The sequence below is a fragment of the Hylobates moloch genome, unplaced genomic scaffold, assembly GCF_009828535.3.
Source record: "Hylobates moloch isolate HMO894 unplaced genomic scaffold, HMol_V3 SCAFFOLD_27, whole genome shotgun sequence".
Classification (NCBI taxonomy): Eukaryota; Metazoa; Chordata; class Mammalia; order Primates; family Hylobatidae; genus Hylobates; species Hylobates moloch.
The window spans coordinates 4,670,604-4,693,129 of NW_026652302.1; the positions used below are offsets into that span (position 1 = coordinate 4,670,604).

The 22,526-nt window shown below is 37.4% G+C and overlaps 1 protein-coding gene across 6 annotated transcripts in view; it reads right to left on the bottom strand.

Annotated features, from left to right (window-relative positions):
• LOC116463082 (utrophin) overlaps positions 1-22,526 on the bottom strand; it is a 565,754-nt gene that overhangs the window by 274,726 nt on the left and 268,502 nt on the right. For all 6 annotated transcript variants that reach the window (XM_032146039.2, XM_032146038.2, XM_032146037.2 and 3 more), the window contains exons 48-49: positions 22,180-22,385; positions 19,775-19,929 (exon numbers count right to left, since the gene is read on the bottom strand). In XM_032146039.2, the coding sequence (XP_032001930.1) occupies positions 19,775-19,929; positions 22,180-22,385 (361 nt within the window). The remainder of the gene's footprint in view (positions 1-19,774; positions 19,930-22,179; positions 22,386-22,526) is intronic.

Genomic DNA, 22,526 nt, shown 5'->3' on the forward strand with positions numbered 1-22,526 from the left:
AGTTAAATTATTCCCCCATATGTTGTAGGTCAATACAAAAGGCAATTGTATTCATTCAGTCACTGAATCCTACCACTCCTTTAAGGATTAAATATTCATACAGTCAGTGATTATATGAATATTTGTTGATACTGCCTTTATGTAAGTCAATAAAATTGCCTTTGTGTTGACTTACATAAAGACAATATCAACAAATGCTCATACAGTCAGTGGCTAAATGAATTCTAGGAAGAAATAAAATCTGAAGAAATATTTCAGACAAAATAAAAATAATTGAAGCAGCTGACTTTATATATTTTAAACAATTCATATCTATACAAGTTGGTTTCTTATTTAGTAATATTTAGAATGCATTGGACAAATAAGCTTCTATAAACCCTTCATTAAATCTACATCAAAATTAGAACACAGAGCTATCTTGGAGTTATATGAGTTAAGAGATACACACACCTGTAAATTCAACATTTAAAACTTTATGTTCTTCAGAGCTCTATAATAAGAAAACAACTCAATTTTAAAAATTAGTATCGATAATTTCACTCCTAGGTATTTAAATCCAAGAGAACTGGAAATATTTCCACAGAAAAACCTGTACACAAATGTTTGTAGCAGCATTATCTATATAATGGCCAACTAGTAGAATCAACCTAGACTGACAGAGAAATTAATAAACAAAATACACTATATCTATACATAGAATATTATTCACCCATAAAAAGAAATGAAGTGGCCAGGCGTGGTGGCTCACGCCTGTAATACCAGTACTTTGGGAGGCCGAGGTAGGCGGATCACGAGGTCAGGAGATCGAGACCATCCTGGCTAACATGGTGAAACCCTATCTCTACTAAAAATATAAAAAATTAGCCGGGCATGGTGGCAGATGCCTGTAGTCCCAGCTACTCAGGAGGTTGACGCAGGAGAATGGCATGAACCCAGGAGGCAGAGGTTGCAGTGAGCCGAGATTGCACCACTGCACTCCAGCCTGGGCGACAGAGCGAGATTCCGTCTCAAAAAAAAAAAAAAAAAAAAGGATGAAGTACTGACACGTGTTACAATATGGATGAACCTTGAAAACACTATGTTAAGTGAAAGAAGTTAGACGCAAAGGGCCACATATGGTGAAATTCCATTTATATAAAATTTCCAAAATAGGTAAATTCATATATAGAGAGAAAGTAGATTAGGTGTTGCCTAGGATTGCATGGTGCAGGACAATGGAGGCTGACTACTAATGGTATGGGGTTTCTTGGGAGGATGATACATTTTCTGAAATTAAGAGTAGTGATGGTTACCCAACATGGTGAATATACTAAAAATCCTGATGAATTTTGTGATACAGCAGTCCCTCCTGATCTGTAGGGGATACATTTCAAGATCCCCAGTGAATGTCTGAAACCACAGATAGTGCCAAACCTTACAAACACCATGTTTTTTCCCATGCATCATACCTATTTTTACATTATAAATTAGGCACAGTAAGACACTGATGATAATAACTAATAATAAAATAGAACAATCATAACAATATACTGTGTAAAACTTCTGTCAATGTGATCGCTCTCTCTCTCAAGATTTCTTTTTGTATACACCACAGGTAACTGAAACCACAGCAAGCAAAACCATGGATAAGGGGGGACTACCGTATACAAATTGTATCACAGTAGACATCAGCATATCTAATAGACTTTATTTACATGTATTTTTTCTCTCTGTCCATCCATTCATCCATCTACCCATCTGTCCTTCTATCTGTATATATACATAGAGGGAGAAATGTCTGGAATATTAACTTAATATTCAAACAGTTATTTTTGGGTGCTGGGATTTAAGTTCGTTTACTTTCCTATTTGTACTTTTTGGCATTTTTATTTTATTTTATAATGATGCAGTATCTTTTTTAACATATTTTTAAAAATGGGCAAAAGATTTAAACTTATACATTACCATAGAAGATGTTTAGATGACAAGCAAATGAAAATATGCTCAGCACATTAATCATTAGAAAAATGTAAATTCAAACCATAATGAGACCTTGCTTCATGTTAAAATGGCTTTAAGAAAATGACTATACCAAGGGTTGGCAGGAATGTGGAGTAACTGCAACTCTCATACGTCACAGGTAAAAGTACAGCCATTTTGAAAAACAGCTGGCAGTTTGTTATAAAGCTAACCACACATTAATGATACAACTCAGCAATCTTACCCCTAGGTATTTATCCAAGAGAAACAAAAACATATGTCTAGGTGGGGCACAGTGGCTCATGCCTGTAGTCCCAGCACTTTGGGAGGCCGAGGCAGGCAGATTACTTGAGGTCAGGAGTTCAAGACCAGCCTGGACAACATAGTGAAATCCCTTCTCCACTAAAAATACAAAAATTAGCTGGGCATGGTGGGGCATGCCTGTAATCCCAGCTACTCGGGAGGCTGAGGCAGTGAGAATTGCTTGAACTCAGGAGGCAGAGGTTGCAGTGAGCCAAGATTGTACCACTGCACCCCAGTGTGAGTGACAGAGTGAGACTGTCTCAAAAACAAACAACAACAAAAAAACACCACCATATGTCTATATAAACTCTGTATGCCAGTGTATATAGCAGCCTTATTGGTAATGGCCAAAAACTGAAAACAACCCAAATACCAACTGGTATTACATACAGATAGACAAAGTTTTGTACAGGGATACAATGGAATACTATTCCACAATAAATATAAGCAAACTACTGATACACGCAACAACATGCATGGAATCTCACATGCATTCTGCTAAGTCAAAGAAACCAGACACTAAAGACTACACACTAACATTCTGTTTATATGACATTCTTGAATGTCATCAACCTCACCCTAGCACTTACTTCTTAACCTGCAGAATCAATTCAAATTTCCTCGCCTGGAATTTAATTTCTTCCATAATTGATCCCAGTTTACTTCTCCAACTTTATCCCCTAGTTTTCTTCAATACTCTGTTTAGGTAACAGTGGTGTGCTCCTTTTTCTCTAGAATATTCTTAATATTGTGTCCACAAGAAAATGTTATAGCCATATAAAAATGTCCTGCTGACCCTCTCCATTTATCACAATCCTACCACAATCCTACCACTCCTTTAAGGGTTAAGGACTACCTCTTCCAGAACATTCCATCCCAGTTTGGTTTCCTTGTTATGAGTTCGTAAAAGGTCAATAATCCTCTTCAAACAACGATTAATCACATGAATCCTGGAAAAAGGCCTTGAATGATGATCTTGTTTCATTCTTAAATTGTATTTTAACTACATTCTATAGTTTTCGTATCTTTCCACCCATTCTAAAACTGCATTTCAGCAGAACTTTTTATACCTTCATACTTTTTATACCTCCTATTTATACAAGTATTTACAAAATGACAATCTTTGCATAATATTCCTTTACTTTATTTTATTTTATTTTACTTTATTTTATTTTATTTTATTTTATTTTAGAAACGGAGTCTTGCTCTGTCACCAAGGCTGGAGTGCAGTGGTGTGATCTCAGCTCACTGCCACCTCTACCTCCCAAGTTCAAGTAATTCTCCTGCCTCAGCCTCCCAAGTAGCTGGGATTATCGGTGCCTGCCACTACACCTGGCTAATTTTTGTATTTTTTTAATAGAGACAGGATTTCACCATGTTGACCGGGCTGGTCTCAAACTCTTGACCTCAGGTGATCGGCCCACCTCGGCCTCCCAAAGTGCTGGAACTACAGGCATGTGCCACCATGCCCAGCAAATTTTTGTATTTTTTTTTAGTAGAGAAAGGGTTTCACCATGTTGGCCAGGCTGGTCTCCAACTCCCGACCTCAAGTGATATGCCTGCCTCAGCCTCCCAAAATACTGGCATTACAGGCTGAGCCACTGTGCCCGGCCATGCTATGTCTTTAAAATTAGCTCCTACACTTAAACAATTTACAAGAAAAAATCAAACTACCAAATCAAAAAGTAGGCGAAGGATATCAACAGACATTTCTCAAAAGAAGACATTTATGCAGCCAACAAACAGATGAAAAAAAGCTCAAAACCACAATGAGATACCATCTCACACCAGTTAGAATGGCAATTACTAAAAAGTCAGGATACAACAGATGCTGGAGAGGATGTGGAGAAATAGAAATGCTTTTACACTGTTGGTTGGAGTGTAAATTAGTTCAATTATTGCGGAAGACAGTGTGGTGATTCCTCAAGGATCTAGAACCAGAAATAACATTTGACCCAGCAATCCCATTACTGGGTATACACGCAAAAGATTATAAATCATTCTACTATAAAGACACATGCACATGTATGTTTACTGTAGCACTATTTACAATAGCAAAGACTGGGAACCAACCCAAATGCCTATCAATGATAGACTGGATAAAGAAAATGTGGCACATATACAACATGGAATACTATGCAGCCATAAAAAAGAATGAGTTCATGTCCTTTGCAGGGACATGGATGAAGCTGGAAACCATCATTCTCAGCAAACTAACACAGGAACAGAAAACCAAACACTGCATGTTCTCACTTATAAGTGGGAGTTGAATGATAAGAACACATGGACACAGGGAGGGAAACATCACACACCAGGGCCTGTCAGGGGGTGGGGGGCAAGGGAAGGGAGAGCATTAGGACAAATGCCTAATGCATGCGGGGCTTAAGACCTAGATGACGGGTTGATAGTTGCAGCAAACCACCATGCACATGTATACCTATGTAACAAACCTGCACATTCTGCACATGTATCCCAGAACTTAAAGTAAAAATTTTTTTAAAAAACTAAAAATAATAATTGAATTAATTATAAAAAATAACTCCTGCATACCATTTTTCAAGAAGCTTCTAGATGTCCCCCACAGAACTCAGTTTGCAAATCAAGAAGGAGGAAGATACGAGAAGCATAAAAAAGAGATCCAACCCAGGGAGAAGCAAAGGGGCTCTCCTGTTAACAGTGAGAGGAGATCACAGAAAAGAGGGTGTGAATCCAAACTGCAGCACGTATGGGCTGTCTTCAGCGTTGCCACCACTCTGTATTCCTGTTTTAACGTGACAAAACTTACAAAGGATACACTCAGACAAAATGAGGAAATCTCCCCAAAGAAGAAAACAAATAAATCAAAAAAAAAAAAAAAAAGGCAAAAACAAATGAATAACACGAAACTTCCATGAGATCCAAGAAAGAGGGATTCTAAACTAGGAGCAAAGCAAATACCCAGCATGATGGCTGTGTAGCAGGCCTAGAAAGCATGTCTCCAGAAGAGATGTCACCAAGGACCAAGGAACAGTATTAGAAGTGATAGCCTGCTTAATGTGACTGGCTTTGTGGAATATTGTACTGTCAGGTCACTGGAAAATGTGGGAGGGATTAGCAATAGGTGCAAAGAAAATTAGGCATATAAAAATAAGGCAATTATTAATTTCAGGTAAAACAAACACATAGGAAACAAAATTACAGTAAACCTCAGTCTTTAGCTGGTAATAATGTTTGGACAGGCAAAATAATGTCAGCACTGTATATGTATTTACCTAAAATTCAATGACGAAGCAGGGAAAAGAACAGTAGCATCCCTAAGCAACTTCCTATGTATTTACCAAAATAGGCTGTCAGCAGACAATGTCTAATACTGAAGAATTGAAAGATGATGGCATACCCATTTTATTTAGAATATGGAAATGTAAAAATGATAGAAGAAGGTAAGGAGAATAGTTGCCTCTAGGAAGGGGACTGCAGTGAGTCGAGAGAAAAGAACTATATTCTGTTATAAGCCTTTCAGTGCTTAGTGGTTGTTGGTCTTTTTGTAATCATAGGCGAATATTTTTTTAATTTTTAAAATTTAGAAGTTACCCACTAGAATTTGAGTGGTTGTTGTTGGTGGTGTTTTATCCTTCCCCAAACCCTGCCCATATTTTCTATTTTTAAAACATCAACAGAAAAAACATTAAGAATAGCCAAATGAAGGCTGTGCTAAAAAGGCACTAGAAAACAAAGATTAAAGGAGTGCACATATGCAATCAATCCACTACAAACAGACAATTCTCCTTTAAGAACATTCAATATATAAAATTGAGTCATTAAAAAATTTAGTAAGGTCAAACACCTTCATTTCCTATAATCAGAATTTTTTTATTATTTAAGAATATTCATATGCACATAATAGGTTATATGGCAACAGCTAATGTAAAAAGAGATCATTACAGATTAATTCTATTAAACCCTGAGAATGTCCAAACTAGGGAAAAGGACGCGAATGTCTAAGAACCCTAAGGGTAAAGGCAGATGATTCTCTTTATATGACAGATATTTAGATACCTAGCAAGTATAAAGGATGAGGCTAGGAGGGGAGGTAGACAAACTAAGGTCACGCTTCAAAGGAAAAGTGAGCTAAGAGGACCGTGAGCACTTGGCCTCAGACAGTATTCCACTGGGTACAGTAACTTCAGCAGCACACTTTGGTGACCAGTGGAACATTCTCATTCCGGAAGCTAGACCACCTATTGACAAATTATCTACCGATCATCAGTGGGAAAAGAGATACTACTTTAAAAATATTCACTTTGTAGGAAGCTTTCGGAAAAACAAATTTTAGTTGTTTTGTAAGAGATGTCTACTTTGTTGGTTATATAAGTAAAAAAATATGGATTTTGGTTTAAGGTAGACAAAGCTCCATCGCTCACTAGCCACGAGTGCTTGGGCAAGGATTGTCTTCATCATCCCTAAACTTTGCCTGATACACAGGTTTTCCATGATCTGACTCTGGCTCACCTCCCCAGGAGGCATCTCCCCACTCCATACTTCATATGTCATTTATCTATAAAAATGAACCAATTATTAATCCTCTGAGCAGTCACTACCTCTGTCACATCCAGAACTCTACATTTTACTTTTTTTACCTTAAATATCCTCCTGCTCCTCTCCTCCAGCCTCCACTAATTTTCCCCATCCCACCTGGTTAACTTCTACTGACCCTCCAGACCTGGGTGCAAACACTTTCCAAAACCATGGTACCTTCCCCAAGGCATCCCATAGTTTCCCCTACCATGGCTGTTGGTGTTTCATCACTGCTATCATAAATAACCATCAACTTTGTGGTATAAAGCAACACAAGTTTATTATCTTACAGTTTTGTAGGCCAGTGATCAACACGGGTCTCCACTAGACTAAAATCAAGTTATCAGGGCTGCATTTATTTCTGGAGGGTCTAGGGGTGAATCTGGTTCCTCTTCTTTTCCAACTTCCAGAGGTTGCCACGTTCCTTGACTCACAGCCACTTCCTCCACCTTCAAATCCAGCAACAGCAGGTAAAGTCCTCACATCACATCTCTCTGAACCACTCTTCTGCCGCCTCCTCCACTTTTAAGGGCTCCTGGGATGAAATGGGGCTCACCCAGAAAATCCAGAATAATCTCTTTGGGGGACACTTTTCTGCCTTCCTCATTGTATCTCTGATCATGACAGTAAGCAATTGTTTTCTTGCCCGTTTAAAGCTGTTGCTCATCAGTGCACCCAGTAGGACCAGGACCTACATACAGTAGCAACTCAACAAGTATTTATTGAATAAACTTATACAGCAATAGGAATAACATCTCCATATTGCAGCAATATTTTAAGGAGAAAATGAGGCATACACATATAAATGTATCAAGATATAGTGAATACTCAGTAAATATTTTCCCTAAACTCATGTATGAATTTGGTGAAATACTAGGAAATTAATTTTGCTTATTGCATGCAAATGTGAAATTTAATGATAAGTGTCCTGGAATTTTTTTTAATGCATATATAGCTGGTATCAAATTTTTATCATAAACTTAACTACTAAACATAATGACTATACTAAAAGTCAAACCCTACTTATAGCAGTTCAAATTGTCTTCATATTATTATAATGAATGTATGTGTTTAAATTTAAAATCATAGCTTATACATGTTATTTTATATTCTGATTTTTGAAATTAATATAATTTATATAAAATTTCTAATAGACTATAGCTTAGTTGTTTCCTCCACCTCCAGTTTATTTTTTCTTACTTTTAAAAATTAGACCCCAGGCTAGAGTATGGTATACTCAATATTACAAGATTTTTTATCCATTCTCAAGGAATTCCACATGATTTATCATAATATCATAAGTCAATAAAATCACTGAAATTAGAGTCTCAGGAACACGTATTCATACTTTATTACACAGGCTAATATACCCCCTTTAATGCCATTTGTGTACACTGCTCTCAGAAGACAATGACCTAATTCTATCACCTCCACCATTTACTAGCTGTATGGTTTGGGGTAAATCATTTCAAATCTCCAATTTATTTATTTCATCCTTAAAATAAGGGGCTTGTACTGGATCAGTAAATTACCCATTTCAAAATCTCCAGAGATCCTTTTAAAACTACATAATCCATCACAGAAATCACAAAACCTACTAGAAGTGTTCCTCCACTCTCACCTCCATCCCTAGTTTCAAATTCAGCTTCATTAAGAATCGCTGCATGTAAACGAAAGGTGACCGGCGGGAATAGATGAGTAGTGTGCCGATCGCAAAAAAGGTTGGGAAGCATTAATGTGGAAGAGTTCTAAGATCGCATCCAGCACTGAACTTGCATTCGTCTATGATTCTCAATGTAGATTTTATATTTGGCAGTTCTGACTGCTACGTCTCAAGAAAGATCAGAACACAGCTAGAGGACGTATTGAGAAAAGTAACGAGATAATACAAGGGAAGGAATGCTGTTACAAGAAAAGAAATGATTTTAAGATTAGGAATTTGTGGCTAGAAGACAAAGGCAAAGAAAATTTTTTAAAAATCTTTTGTTAAATCTACAAATCACAAAGAACACAGGCTGAAAACCTAAAGATACAACATTTTAAGTTTAGAAGGGTAACATTAGCAGAAATAATTTTTACTTCAAACAGAAGAAGTAACAGACTATAAAAGTCTTTACTGCAAGAAATGACACCAACTAAAAATATAAATAGCTTCCCATAAAAGATTTAAGGACATCCACGGGTGACAGATTTATAATACTTTACATTAAAGGGAAGTAGGATTTTTTTTTTAAATGTAAACGCTTAGCTTTAAAAAGATATTTTTGTAATAAAAGCAGCTATGACACCCTATAGCTTATAGTCATTTTGTAACACAATAAAACATGACATACTTGCCTTTTTAAAATGTTATTTTAAAGATGTTAAATAATACTTGATATTTTAAGCTACAAGATATATTATTTAATCAATTGTGCATTTACTTATAATTGGTCAAAAGAGTATTTGAACATGAGTAGATATGTCTCTCTTTTTAAATAGTTTAATGAAAAGAGCATCTCAGGAAACCCATCAATGTGTGTTGCCAAATTTTGGTGTGCTCAAAAGGTGACCTTTACATTAATATAATATTTAAATACATTTATCTCTTTTAGAATGAAAAACAGCAGCATCAGTAGTTTGAGTGGCAGGTAGAAAACTTACAATGAAACAATTCCTTAAACTTTTCAGTGAGCACCTTCACAAGGTAATTTTGTTCTTTTAAATAATATTCACCTGGGAAATACATTAAAGCATGCTGTGGGGGAAAATGCAGTTGAAATGAAGAATCAGTCACTGCACGTATTTCCAAAGATCTATGGTCTTTTAGTGACCAATCCTGGTTACGTAGAGGATAGATCGTCATCATATTTGAAAATTCACTGCATGGGACTCAAGGAGACCCCGTCCTAAGCTGCTAGCCCCCACTGACACTCCCAACACGACCCCCTGCTGCTACCCCATGATCCCTGCCCACAGCCTTGTGAACCCAAAGGAGCATCTCTCCCGGGGCTGTGATTGTCAGGAAATAAATAGTCAAGACCACAGAGCCATTTCCTTGAGAGGATTTCCCTCACCACATCCTATTTCCCCTTTAGTTAAGTCACTACCAGATATTTGGTCTTCATTAGTCAACCGATATTGAACCATAACTCCAATACCTTCCCCAGTCTGCTCCAACACACTCCCCCAACCCTTCTTCCACCATGCTCTAGAGCTCCTCTTCTAGGATCGGCAGACTCTGCAGTAACTTCCATCTTCCCAGACCAATCCCTTTTTGTCTTCACTGAAACCAGTTTCCATAGGGCCATTATTTCTCCTGCAAACTTTTTGGTTTTTCCAGAGTCTGGTTCTGTCGCCAAGGCTGGAGTGCAGTGGTGTGATCATAGCTCACTGCAACCTCCACCTCCTAGGCTCAATCAAACCTACCACCTCAGCCCCCCTAGTAGCTGGGACCACAGGCATGTGTCACCATACCCAGCTGATTTTTGTATTTTTTGTAGAGAAGAGGTTTTGCCATATTTCCCAGGCTAGTCTGGAACTCCTGGACTCAAGCAATCCACCTGCCTTAGCCTCCCGAAGTGCTGGATTATAGACATGAGCCACTGCATGGGGTCCCCTGCAAACTTTTCATGAAGTCTTTTCCTTTTTCTCTCAGATCCTTTATGCCTCAGTTTGAGAAGCTGGAATAAGAGTCCTCCCTGCTCCCCACTGCTACCTCCAGGTTATTGTTCACCCATCTTCCAGGCAAAATCCCGCTGTGGAAAGCACAACACATGTATCCACTATGTTCCTATACTGAGCTTCAGGTTCAGGAGCACTGTACATAGAGGTTGACCGCTGCCTCAATGAGGAAGTGAAGTTTGAAATCCAACTCAAGGTCTGTTTGCCAAGCCATAGCTCTAGTGAGGGACGACACTACCCAGAGAAAGGGACGCATTAGACACCATTATGGACCAGAGGCAATCCTGTTCTCCTCTCATTTCCAAAGATCTTACTCTTCCCTGCTCCATCTTTCTCCCACTTCCATCTGCATTCTTCTTCATTGCCTCATTGAGTAGATGAATGCTATTAAAGAGTAGTTCAACAGGGCTACCTTTCCTTACATTTAATAATATAAACCACAAATAGGCACTCATTACTGCCCAGCAATACCAGAAATTTACCCTAGAAAACTCTCTATCCCACTCACAAAGATCTGATCTTACACTCAATCCTCTCTCTTCCAACTTCTCTTAGTCCCACCTCCAACCTCACTGACAATGTGCTTGATGGATCATAAAGCTCAGTTCTTGCACGGAGAACCTTTCATCTTCCACCACTAATGGCCTAGTTCATGTACATCTAAACTCACCTTCTCGTTGCCTTTTCTGGTCATAATGAAAAATGCATTCCAGTTCTTACCAAACCCAATTCTCTAAATCTCACTTTCTTATCTTCTCAAAGCCTTCCTGTCCTTCCTTTGTCCCCTCTGCATTTAATCACCAGTCTCTCATCTAGTGGGTCATTCTCATAGGCACACAAACATGCTTTACTATAATCCATTTTAACAGAAAAGTCAATCGAGTCTCTTAACCCTACAGCCCCCACGCTAAGCACTACCTAATCTCTCCGTCCATCTTCACACAAACTTCTCTAAAGTTGTTTCCATAAACTGTTCCTACTTCTTCACCTTCATCTCACTCTCTAGCTTCCGGCCACATTACTTCCTCCAAATTGCTCTTTCCACAATCACCAGGAATGTCCAAGCTGTGGAATTATCGTGTGCTGTGTCATCTTATTTGATTATTCAGTCCAATTCAGTCCAGTAGATCATTCTTTCTTAGAAACATTCCCCTCTCTCCATTTCCTCTAAGAGATATTTTCCTCCCTCTATTTCTGAACACAACAATCTGCAATTTTTTTTCCACTTCATTGGAAATTTTTTCTGAGTCCCTTTTGCTCCTTCCTCCTTTTTTGCTCAATCACCAAACCCTAGGCCTTATGGACTCAGTTAAGCATACCCCTCTCTTCTTCATCTTCACTCCCTCCCTGGTGATCTCATCCAGTCCCACATGTTCATGAACAACCTCCAAGGTGAATGCTGAGAACTCTCAATTCACATCTGAGTTCCAGATTAATATACATAATTGCCTATTTAACCTATATACTTAGATATCTAACAGGCATCTCAAACTTATCAAAACCCAACTTGTAATTTTTGTTCTTCCAAAACTCCCACATCCTTTCCCAATTCGGTGAATAGTACCACCACTCATCCTTTTACAAAATACCATCTTGGATTGTTTCCAAGCCCTTAAGGCATATATCTAATCCACCAAAATGTCTTGTCTACTTCCAAGGCATATCGCAAATCTACCATCTTCTTTCCATCATTGCTGGCATACAGTAGCCACGGGGACCACCATGTCCCAGTTGGACCACAGCCATCACTTCCTTTCTGGTCTTCCCAATTATTCCGCTATACCCACTAGCAACCTATTGTCCACATAAGATCCAGAGAGATTAAATTTTAATATATATACACATTAGACAGTGTCACTCCCTTTCTTAACAATTCCAATAGCTTTCTATTGTACTTTTAATATCCAAACTCCTTCCCATGTGATATGATTAGGTTTTGTATCCACACCCAAATCTCACCTTGAATTATAACCCCTATATCCCCATGTGTCAAGGGAGAGACCAGGTGGACATAATTGGATAATGGGGATGGTTTCCCCCATGTTGTTCTCGTGATAATGAGTGAGTTTTCACAAGATCTGATAGTTTTATAAGGAGCTCTTCCCCCTTCACTCAGCAATTCTCTCCCTGCCGCCTTGTGAAGAAGGTGCCTTGCTTCCCCTTCACCTTCCGCCATGATTGTTAAGTTTCCTGAGGTCTCCCCAGCCATGCTGAACTATAAGTCAATTAAAACTCTTTCCTTTATAAATTACCCAGTCTCAGGCAGTTCTTTATGGCAGTACGAAAACGGACTAATACACCATGTCTTACAAAGTTCAGCATGATCTGGCCTCTGCCTTCCTCTCCTACCACACCTCAAGCTCTTAGCGTCATATTCATTATATTGCAACCACATGCTGTGCTCTTTCCTGCCTCATGACTTTTATATTTGCTGTTCACTCTGTAATTTTCTTCAGATGGTTCCCTCTTAACCTTCAGAACCAGCTCAAATGCCACAAAGTTATGCTTTCTAAATTTGCCTCAGTTAAGTCCCTCTCTTACATAGCACCTCTTTAATTTCTCTCGCCTCCAAAACAATCTCCTATAATTATGTATTATTTTCCTATTTACCACTTACGTACATTACAAGGCTCCCCCTAGGCAATGTCAGTTTCCTGGGAGCAGGAATGAGGTGTATTTATGGTTGAATCTTTAGGGCTGGTCACAGAGCTTGGCAAATAGGAAGCTAAATAAATACTTGTTTAACTAGTTGATTAATCAATTAATGGAAAAAGAAGCAAATGAAAAAAAAAACAAAGACTGTGGGCATTGTTTCTGTGGGCATTGGCTCTTTAGTTTGTTTGATATGGAGCTAAATGTGCTGAGAAAATACCCGCATGCTTGAGTTTGATATTTACAAAATGAAAACATTAACATTCATAGGCATTTATCACAAAGACATTGTTGGCAATTGTTTTTTAAAAAAAGTAATAAAATGATACTTGAAATATTAAAACAACATAACAGAAGAGGAAAATATAGAAGACTATAATTTTTACACTTCTCTTTTTGGCCAGCTTTATTCCCAACTTGGAAGGGAAAACTAAAAATCAAATGCTAGCAAAGAAAATAAAACAAGTTGAAAAATAAAGGTGACTTTCAGGGAAAGAAGTAAGCTTCTGAGAGGATAAATCAAGTTGACTGACCCAAATCTCCGAACCTCATATTGGTGGACATGCTAGGAGGATAAGGCTACCTGTACTTTTCACCTAAGCCCATTCATTCCGGAATGACAGCTGCTACAGCATTCGTTTTTAAGAGCTTGAAGATTGAGCCTGGCTGGTATCAGGCCTTATGAAACAATCCAAAAATGAGTATCTTCTATTGATCACTGTTAAAAGGAATTGACCAAATTGGACAAAGAATAAAAGCTGAAGAAAACTTCATTTTTATTAATCTATAGGGACAATAAACATCATTACTGAAAAAGTAGTAACAGATATAATAGAAGCTTCCAAATATACAACAAAATTAATTGGAACATCAATCAAAATTAAATTTTTGAAACTTAACCTGTTTTCAGAATAGTTACAAAATCAGTCTTTTTTTTTTTTTTTTTTTTTTTTGAGATGGAGTCTCGCTCTGTCACCCAGGCTGGAGTGCAGTGGCGTGATCTCCGCTCACTGCAAGCTCCGCCTCCCGGGTTCACGCCATTCTCCTGCCTCAGCCTCCCGAGTATCTGGGACTACAGGCGCCCGCCACTACGCCCGGCTAATTTTTTTGTATTTTTAGTAGAGATGGGGTTTCACCGTGTTAGCCAGGATGGTCTCGATCTCCTGACCTCGTGATCCGCCCGCCTCGGCCTCCCAAAGTGCTGGGATTACAAGTGTGAGCCACTGCGCCCGGCCTGAAAATCAGTCTTTACTATACACAATATTTAAATAACCTTTTGAAAACTATATACATTCCACATGTCTAGCTGGCCATTGTTAATTAATAAATATTAATGAGAAAGATAATACCACTTCAAAGGAAGAAAATAAAGTTATCTTACTGGATAAATCTGTATTTGTGCCTCCTACATTAAATAATTGTGTCTTATAAACAGACACTTCTCAAAAGAGGACATTTATGCCACCAAACATACGAAAAAAAGCTCAACACCACTGAGCATTAGAGAAATGCAGATCAAAAACCACAATGGTATACCATCTCATGCTAGTCAGAATGGCAATTATTAAAAAGTCAAGAAACAACAGATGCTGGTGAGGCTGTGGAGAAATAGGAAGGCTTTAATGCTGTTGGTGAGAATGTAAATTAATTCGACCATTGTGGAAGACAGTGTGGCATTCCTCAAAGACCTAACAACAGAACTACCATTCAACCCACCAATCCCATTACTGGGTATATATCCACAGGAATATAAATCATTCTATTATAAAGATACAGGTATGTGTATGTTCACTGCAGCACTGTTCACAATAGCTAAGACATGGAATCAACCCAAATACCTATCAATGATGGACTGGATAAAGAAAATGTGGTACCTATATACCAAGGAATATTATGCAACCCTAAAAAGGAATGAGATCATGTCCTTTGCTGGGACATGGATGGAACTGGAAGCCATTATCCTCAGCAAACTAATGCAGGAACAGAAAACCAAACACCACATGTTCTCACTTATAAGTGTGAGCTCAACAATGAGAACACATGGACCCAGGGAGGGGAGCAACACACTGGGGCCTGTAGGAAGAGGGCAGGAGAAGGGAGAGCATCAGGATATACAGCTAATGAATGCTGGACTTACTACCTAGGTAATAGGTTGACAGATGCAGCAAACCACCACATTTACCTATGTCATAAACCTGCATGTCCTGCACATGTATCCTGGAACATAAAATAATATAAAATAAAATAAATAAAAAAAAATAAAATTTTTTTAAAAATAAATAATTGTGTCTTTTTAAATTCTGTACCTTTTCTTCCCAGGATGGTTGGATTTTTGCTTTGGCAGAAAATGCTTAATTGCAAGGTAAATTCAGCAACTGTGATAATTCTGTAAACTAAGGAAACTGCATTTTTTAAGAAATTTCATCTGTTAATAAAGTTTTAGAATATCTATACTGCACTCAGAAAAGCAGACAATGAAGTATTTTATCATTAATTAAAGTAGAAAGAGTTCGAAATGACTATGGACAAACAACTGATAATGACTCAACCTTCTGCTAATTTAACCCCAGAAAGTACTGTGCATTTGACTAAAGGCAGTGGATTCATCAGAAAGACATTATATGAAAGAGCATATGATGACAGTTTGGGCAACTTTTTCTTAAGCATATACTACCTACCAACAACTTTTACACATAACTTTTGATATCACAATAACCCTACATATCAGACATGTTCTCCACTTTAGAATCAAGGAAATGGAGACTCGGTGAGTTGAAATAACTTCCTATAGGTTAGCACAGAAGACAAGTGCATAAGATGGGCGTTTAACCAAGGATTGCCCCATATACCTTACACTCTGTGCTTTCTGTTCTGCCTATACAAACCTAGAAATACCTTAACATAGGCAAGGTAAAATGCAATAAGGACAAGGAGAAAAAGACAGAGTAATTAGTGATTCCTAAGAAACTGTTTATAGCACAGAGTTATACTGTCTCATTTCCTTTACAATACTTTAATGTAGATAACTATGTGTGTATATACATGAGTGTGCATATATATACATACCTGTATATACATGCATGTGCAAACACGTCTATACACACAGTTATATGTGTGTGTATATACACACACATATATATGTGCGTGTATATATACATGTGTGTTATACATGTGTGTATATGTGTGTGTGTGTGTGTGCGTATATACACATATAGAATGTTATTTTAGCCCTGGAGTGCCAAAATATATACAGCTAAAATAGCATTTCAGACCCAAATCAGGCATCCACACTGACTGTGCTATAAACACATTTCAACAATCACTATCTCAACTGGCACTAGAAAATTTGTTAATTAGCATTAGGAGATGGAAGGAAAAAAAGTTATAAGTAAAAACAGTAGTGGTCAGGATATATAGATTAGTTAGAAACATTAGAGACAGGCCTACTGTTCAAAGAATCCAAAAAATCAGGACTCAGTTGTGTTTCAGAATTAAGATTTTTTTTGAACATTAGAAAACTAATATTATGAAAGTAACTATATTAATTACTACCCCTGGGCAGGGTCTGGGAAAGCAATCAAACACATTAATATTTCTGCAGCAAGGAACAAGGCTATTCACACTAACCAGAATAAATAAAGACTTTAATAAACAGCTGCATGGCAATTCAAAGATTTCTGTTATCAAAGCTGTTTTTAGATTTTGTAGAAATTGTAGCATTGTAGATAAGGGACTGTGGACTTATAATTGTGAATAGCCAAATTATTTAGGCTAACTGCAATTCATACAAAACATTTCCTTTGAAAGCTGATATTGAACTTCACACATTATGCTGCACAGTATTCCATGTGCAAGTATAACAACCCTTCACCCCTCCAGAATTTGGCTGACAATGATGTATATACAGAACAGGCTGGAAGATAAGAGGGCAGCCATGGTAAAAGCCCTCTCAGCAGCCATTAGACGGGGTGTGATGGCCACGTACTGGAGTGCATTACATTATGCATAAAAAAGGCCCCGTATCTTTCATCTGATATGGCTTCGAAACTCAACACAGATAAGAATCAGTAAGCGGAATTACAGACAGAACTGAGAGGCGGGTACACAAAGCAGTCACCAAGAATGTCAGCAATGGCTGACAGTCTGATTCAAAGAAGAAAAATGAAACTGTTTTTAGAGACGATAAGAGCCTGACTTGCCAGTCAAGCTTGAATTACAATCCCAGCTCTGCCATTATAAGCTGTGCAGTCTTGAGTAATTCCTTAACTTCTCTGTACTTCAGTTTATTCATCAACGTGGGACTGATGAAAATGCTACCTCTCTCCTGCGGTTGTTGTGAAGATTAAATGAAATTATGTGTGTGAAGAGCTTAGTACAGTGCCTGACAATGAGACGATACTCAAAATTTATATGCACAAAACAAAGCCCCAAATCTCACATAGTATAGCAACCTGAATAAATTTACTGCCAATTCTTCAGAACTCACAGCATGAAGAGCATTACCATTTAGTATAGAAAAGTATCATCCTGACTGTGTTGCATGACTTTGAACATATCACTTAACTTCTCTGAGCCTGAGAATATTAGATTAGACCATGTATTCTCAACAGAGGTAATAAATGGTTCATTCTTTTCAGGGGGAGGGTGAAAAAATGTACTCTTTTTATGTATAAAGCACAACCATACAGTACACAGTATATCATGGTATTAAAATTTCATGGGGAAGATGAGTCTACAAAGGCTCCTTAGGGAAGCGATAATGTAAAGAAAGGTTGAGAAACACTGGTTCAGAAGAACTCTAAGGTCACTTATATCCATTAAGGTTCCTTAATTCTATCTTTGCAACAATAATACCAAGAATTCAAAAAAAGTTAAATATACATTCACAAGCTTTAAGAAGGCAAAGAAAGATTTATATATTCTACAAAGATGTCCATTTAAAATAGTTAAAAATTGTAAATATCACTGTGTTTAAAAGAGAAAACTCTCTTTTCATACAGAAGCCCTAGTTGTCATTCATGAAGGGATCCTATGAGCCAGTTTTGCTCTGTTTTCCCTGCTTTATAGATAACAACATATCTAAATCATGTCTAAATATTAATATAATTACTTATTTCCACCCACCCCCCAAAAATGCAGAGAGAAAACACAATAAGGACAACCACTTGTAACTACAAAGAAACTGGAACGTTGTGATTGTCTTAGCTATGATAAATGAAAAATCACCTTGCAATATAATTCATTTTTAATTGCCTCTTCCATCTAATCCAACTACTGCTGTAGGCTGTCTTAAAATATTTACAAAGTAAAAGCAAAAAAAAAAAAGAATTGGAGGTGCTAAATAAAGCAGGCCACACATTCCTAAGGGATCAATTTTTTAAGTTTACAAGGAAAACAAAGTCCTAATTCTTATACGTGGATTTTTTGGAAACACAAAGATAAAGTATATTCAAGGACTGTATCTCTTAAGATTAAAGCTGTTTTTAATTCACCTTCTTCCCCGCCTGAGTTATGATATCCTTACTATATCCAAATAACCTATTATAAAAGAAGAGAAAAGTTGTAGTAAAATGTTAGAAAGACCAATACTATAGCCACTCTGCTTTAACCACTCGTGAAGTTTTGTCTTTGCTAACCCAGTCTTATTTTCTCCAGTATCCAAGGCATATCTAACAACACATTCAGCCTCACATGCTGCCTTTGTAACTCTCCTCTTCGAGTTTTCAGAGCTTCAGAGATTATAACTAAAAATAACATTCTGGAAATGTATAAAACTTATCCATGTCAAAATGTTATTAAATGCTTAGCCATACTTTATTATCCAGAATATATCAGGAATATAAAGTGCTCTAATACCCATTTTATTCATGTCAAAATAGATGTGTTTTGATACCAAATTGGTTTTAAGACAGTTGCATTTTAATAAAGATGTGCGTAATTTCACTTAGACACAGGCATTCCCAGTACTATATGCATGATGTACACATCTTTTTTTACTAATGATGAATATAAATATGCAATCTTAAAGAGATGCTAATCACTGTTCATAGTTTCTCAGATTCTAGGTGTTCAAGTGACAGAAAATTCTCTTGTAAACACATATTCTATTTTGGGCTGTTCCAAATACTCTGACTAGACAAAGTAATGGGAAAAAAGATAGTAAATTAACTAACATCCTAAATGCACATAGAATATTTCAGGGATCTAGTGTTGGATCCATGTGTGTCTGGTCCTCAACTTAGGATGCCCCACCCAAATAGCACGCTATTGCAATTACCTTTAGGGATACCATTACCCTGATGCATCTGTAAACACCTGCACTCCTTACCATCAGAAGACTACAAAGTGTATTCTAGATAATACTGAGAGCGTAAGACAATCAGAACATGTAATCACTGGCAAGGTTTAGGCTGATTTAAAAAAAAAAAACTCCATTGTAAAAATTCAAATACATACTGTATAAGCATACATTCTGTACTAAGTATGATAATACTAACTCAGCACATCACAGTATAAAAATAAAAAAATAATAATAAAATGTACTTGTAGTAGCCACATGTTTGGCAGGTTTCCATGAGAAAGCCAAAGCAATAAAATTCTCAACTTGACAATATACATTTACCTGCCAGGGCCTTAGAGTTACCTTTGTTTGAGATTGATCCATGATGTTTTTAAGTACTCTGTGGTTTCTTTCACATTTCTTGTGTCATCACTCCCATATTCCTCCAGAAGTTTCTGCAGGACGTTATCGAACGCCATGACGATACCATCTCCAGGACCCAGTTCTTGAAGCAGTATCTGAGGTGCAAGTGCAGGTCTGTTTGTTAGACTTGGTCACTCAATAATTAGTATAATCAAAACAATAGTACTCCCAGCAGATTTTGACATGCTTTAGATACATATATCACAAGATGAAAACAGACCAGGGGCAAACCCTTTCTTATATGTAAGCTTAAACCAAAATTAGTAGAAGTGAAAAGAAACATGTCTAAGAAAGTGATCAGGTACATAGATGACAATATTACAAGATTATTATCATTTTCTTTTTGAGATATTTTCCTTCCTCAAACCATTTGTCTTTTTTATTCCTTCTGCTGTACCTCTGATCCTTACACGGACATGCGTCATAAAGGACTGAATACAGACAGAGTTCCTGCATACATGCCTGGAGAAATGTGAAGGATCAACAACGTGGACGTCTTCCATCTCTTGCCCCTGGATCACAAGGTGTGTTTACAAAGATAACCGTTGCCAAGCAACGTTTACTGAGAGTTTGCTTAATTAGCCAAACTGATGCTGAATTTGTCCACTGGCATTGGTTCTTTGACATAGTTTTTCAGCCTCTGAGAGTCTCTGGATCAAGATACTCACCATGAAATCTAAATGACAACTGAAACCTTTAATATAATGCTTTTTGTAGCAATTGGGAAGATTTTAAATTACCCTAAGGTTTCAGAAGAAAAGAATCACACTGCTGATTAAAAAATAATGTTCTAATATGATAACTGAAACACTGACATCACTTTTAATTGTATTCCTCTAGTTAAGGGGCCAGGGACTTCACTATTACTTGGGAGTCATTTGGTGGAAACAGTCAGCAGTATCACAAACACAGAGAATGATCCAGAAATGCGTATAACTGGCCACTTGCTTTTAAAACCGTAACCAAGTAAAGTCTGCATTTGTGGAGAATAAAAACATACTTCCACATTTTCGATTGTTTTCTACATATACTCTCTTAAATTCTTCACAAATATACACTTCTATCTTAGGCTAGCTGAAGGGCAAATAAATGTTATACCAAACTATAACCTCACAACCAAAGTCTCCAATTCAAGAATATTTTATAATTTTATACAGAGAATCCTAAAACCACTTTTAAAAATACCATAGTTGTTCAATATTGTCAACTCTATAGCTGAACTGATGAAAAAAAGATACTTGCTATTATGAAATTGATAAAACACTTTGGTTAAAAAGACATTAAAGGAAACTAAACTTACTTATCTGATTTGTTCACTATATTAGCCCTCAAATGAAAGTCTTGGAAAATTTTATTAATAAAAATAACCTTCAGGGTAAGTAAGTAATATGGCTTGGATTTGTGTTCCCACCCAAATCTGATGTCCAACTGAAGGAGGAGCCTGGTGGGAGGTGACTGGATCATGGGGATGAATTTCCCCTGTGCTGTTCTTGTGATAGTGAGTGAGTTCTCACAAGATCAGATGGTTTAACAGTGTGTGACACTTGAGGGCCGAGGTGAGCAGATTACTCAAGCTCAGGAGTTGCAGATAAGCCCGGGCAACATGGCAGAACCCCGTCTCTACAAAAAATACAAAAATTAGCTGGGTGTGGTGGTGCACACCTGTCATCCCAGCTACTTGGGAGGCTGAGGCAAGAATCACTTGAACCCAAGAGGTGGTGGTTGCAATGAGCTGAGATAGTGCCACTGCATTCCAGCCTGGGCAACAGAGTGAGACAATGTCTCCAATAAATAAATAAAATGTGTGGCACTTCTCCCTTCTATCTCTCTCTCTCTGTCTTGCTGCCTTGTAAAAAAGGTGCCTGCTTTCCCTTTGCCTTCTGCCATGATTTTAAGTTTCCTGGCGCCTCCCAGTTATGCTTCACTACAGTAGCCCTCAAATGAACTATGAGTCAATTAAATCTCCTTTCCTCATAAATTACCCAGTCTCAGGTAGTTAGTTATAGCAACGTGAGAACAGACTAATACGGTACAGAAGGGAGCAAAAGAGGGTTCCTGGAATCTTGAAAATGTTCTCTTTCGAGATGCTGATTTAAGGGTGTGTTTCACTTGCAAAAAGTCAGTGAGCTATAAATCTAGGAGACATACACATTCTTACTTGTTATGCCTCCAGAAATTTTTCAAAAAATCTTCCAGATCAAATTCTTAATATAAATTTCAATATATACTCTAAGAACTTAGGAAAAAAACACGACAGGGTCCTATTACTAAGAATTACAGTGAACAATAGAAAAAAAGTATATCCAATAAAACAATACTGCCAAAAAAGATCTGATGAGTCTTACTTGGTTATCAGAAATTTGTTTGGTGAGTGGATCCCGTCGGGCTTGCTGAAGAATATAGAGTCGAGCCTCATATTTTCTCATCAGTTCTTCAGTCTCCTCCCTATGGTCATCCCACTGAAGACTGTCAATAATCATGTCCTCAAGCTGCTGCTGTCTTAGCTCAACGCCATGCTGGGTGCCATCCCACTGGTTCTTGACCCTTTCCACTGAGGGTAGCATTATAAAAGAAAAAAAAAATCCCAACATGTAACTCTCAGGAGAAAGAAAAAATGCCATATATCGAATGTATCAGAAATAAGTCTATAAATAGAAAAAAGAAAGAAGGCGAGCTGATAAACACATTTTGA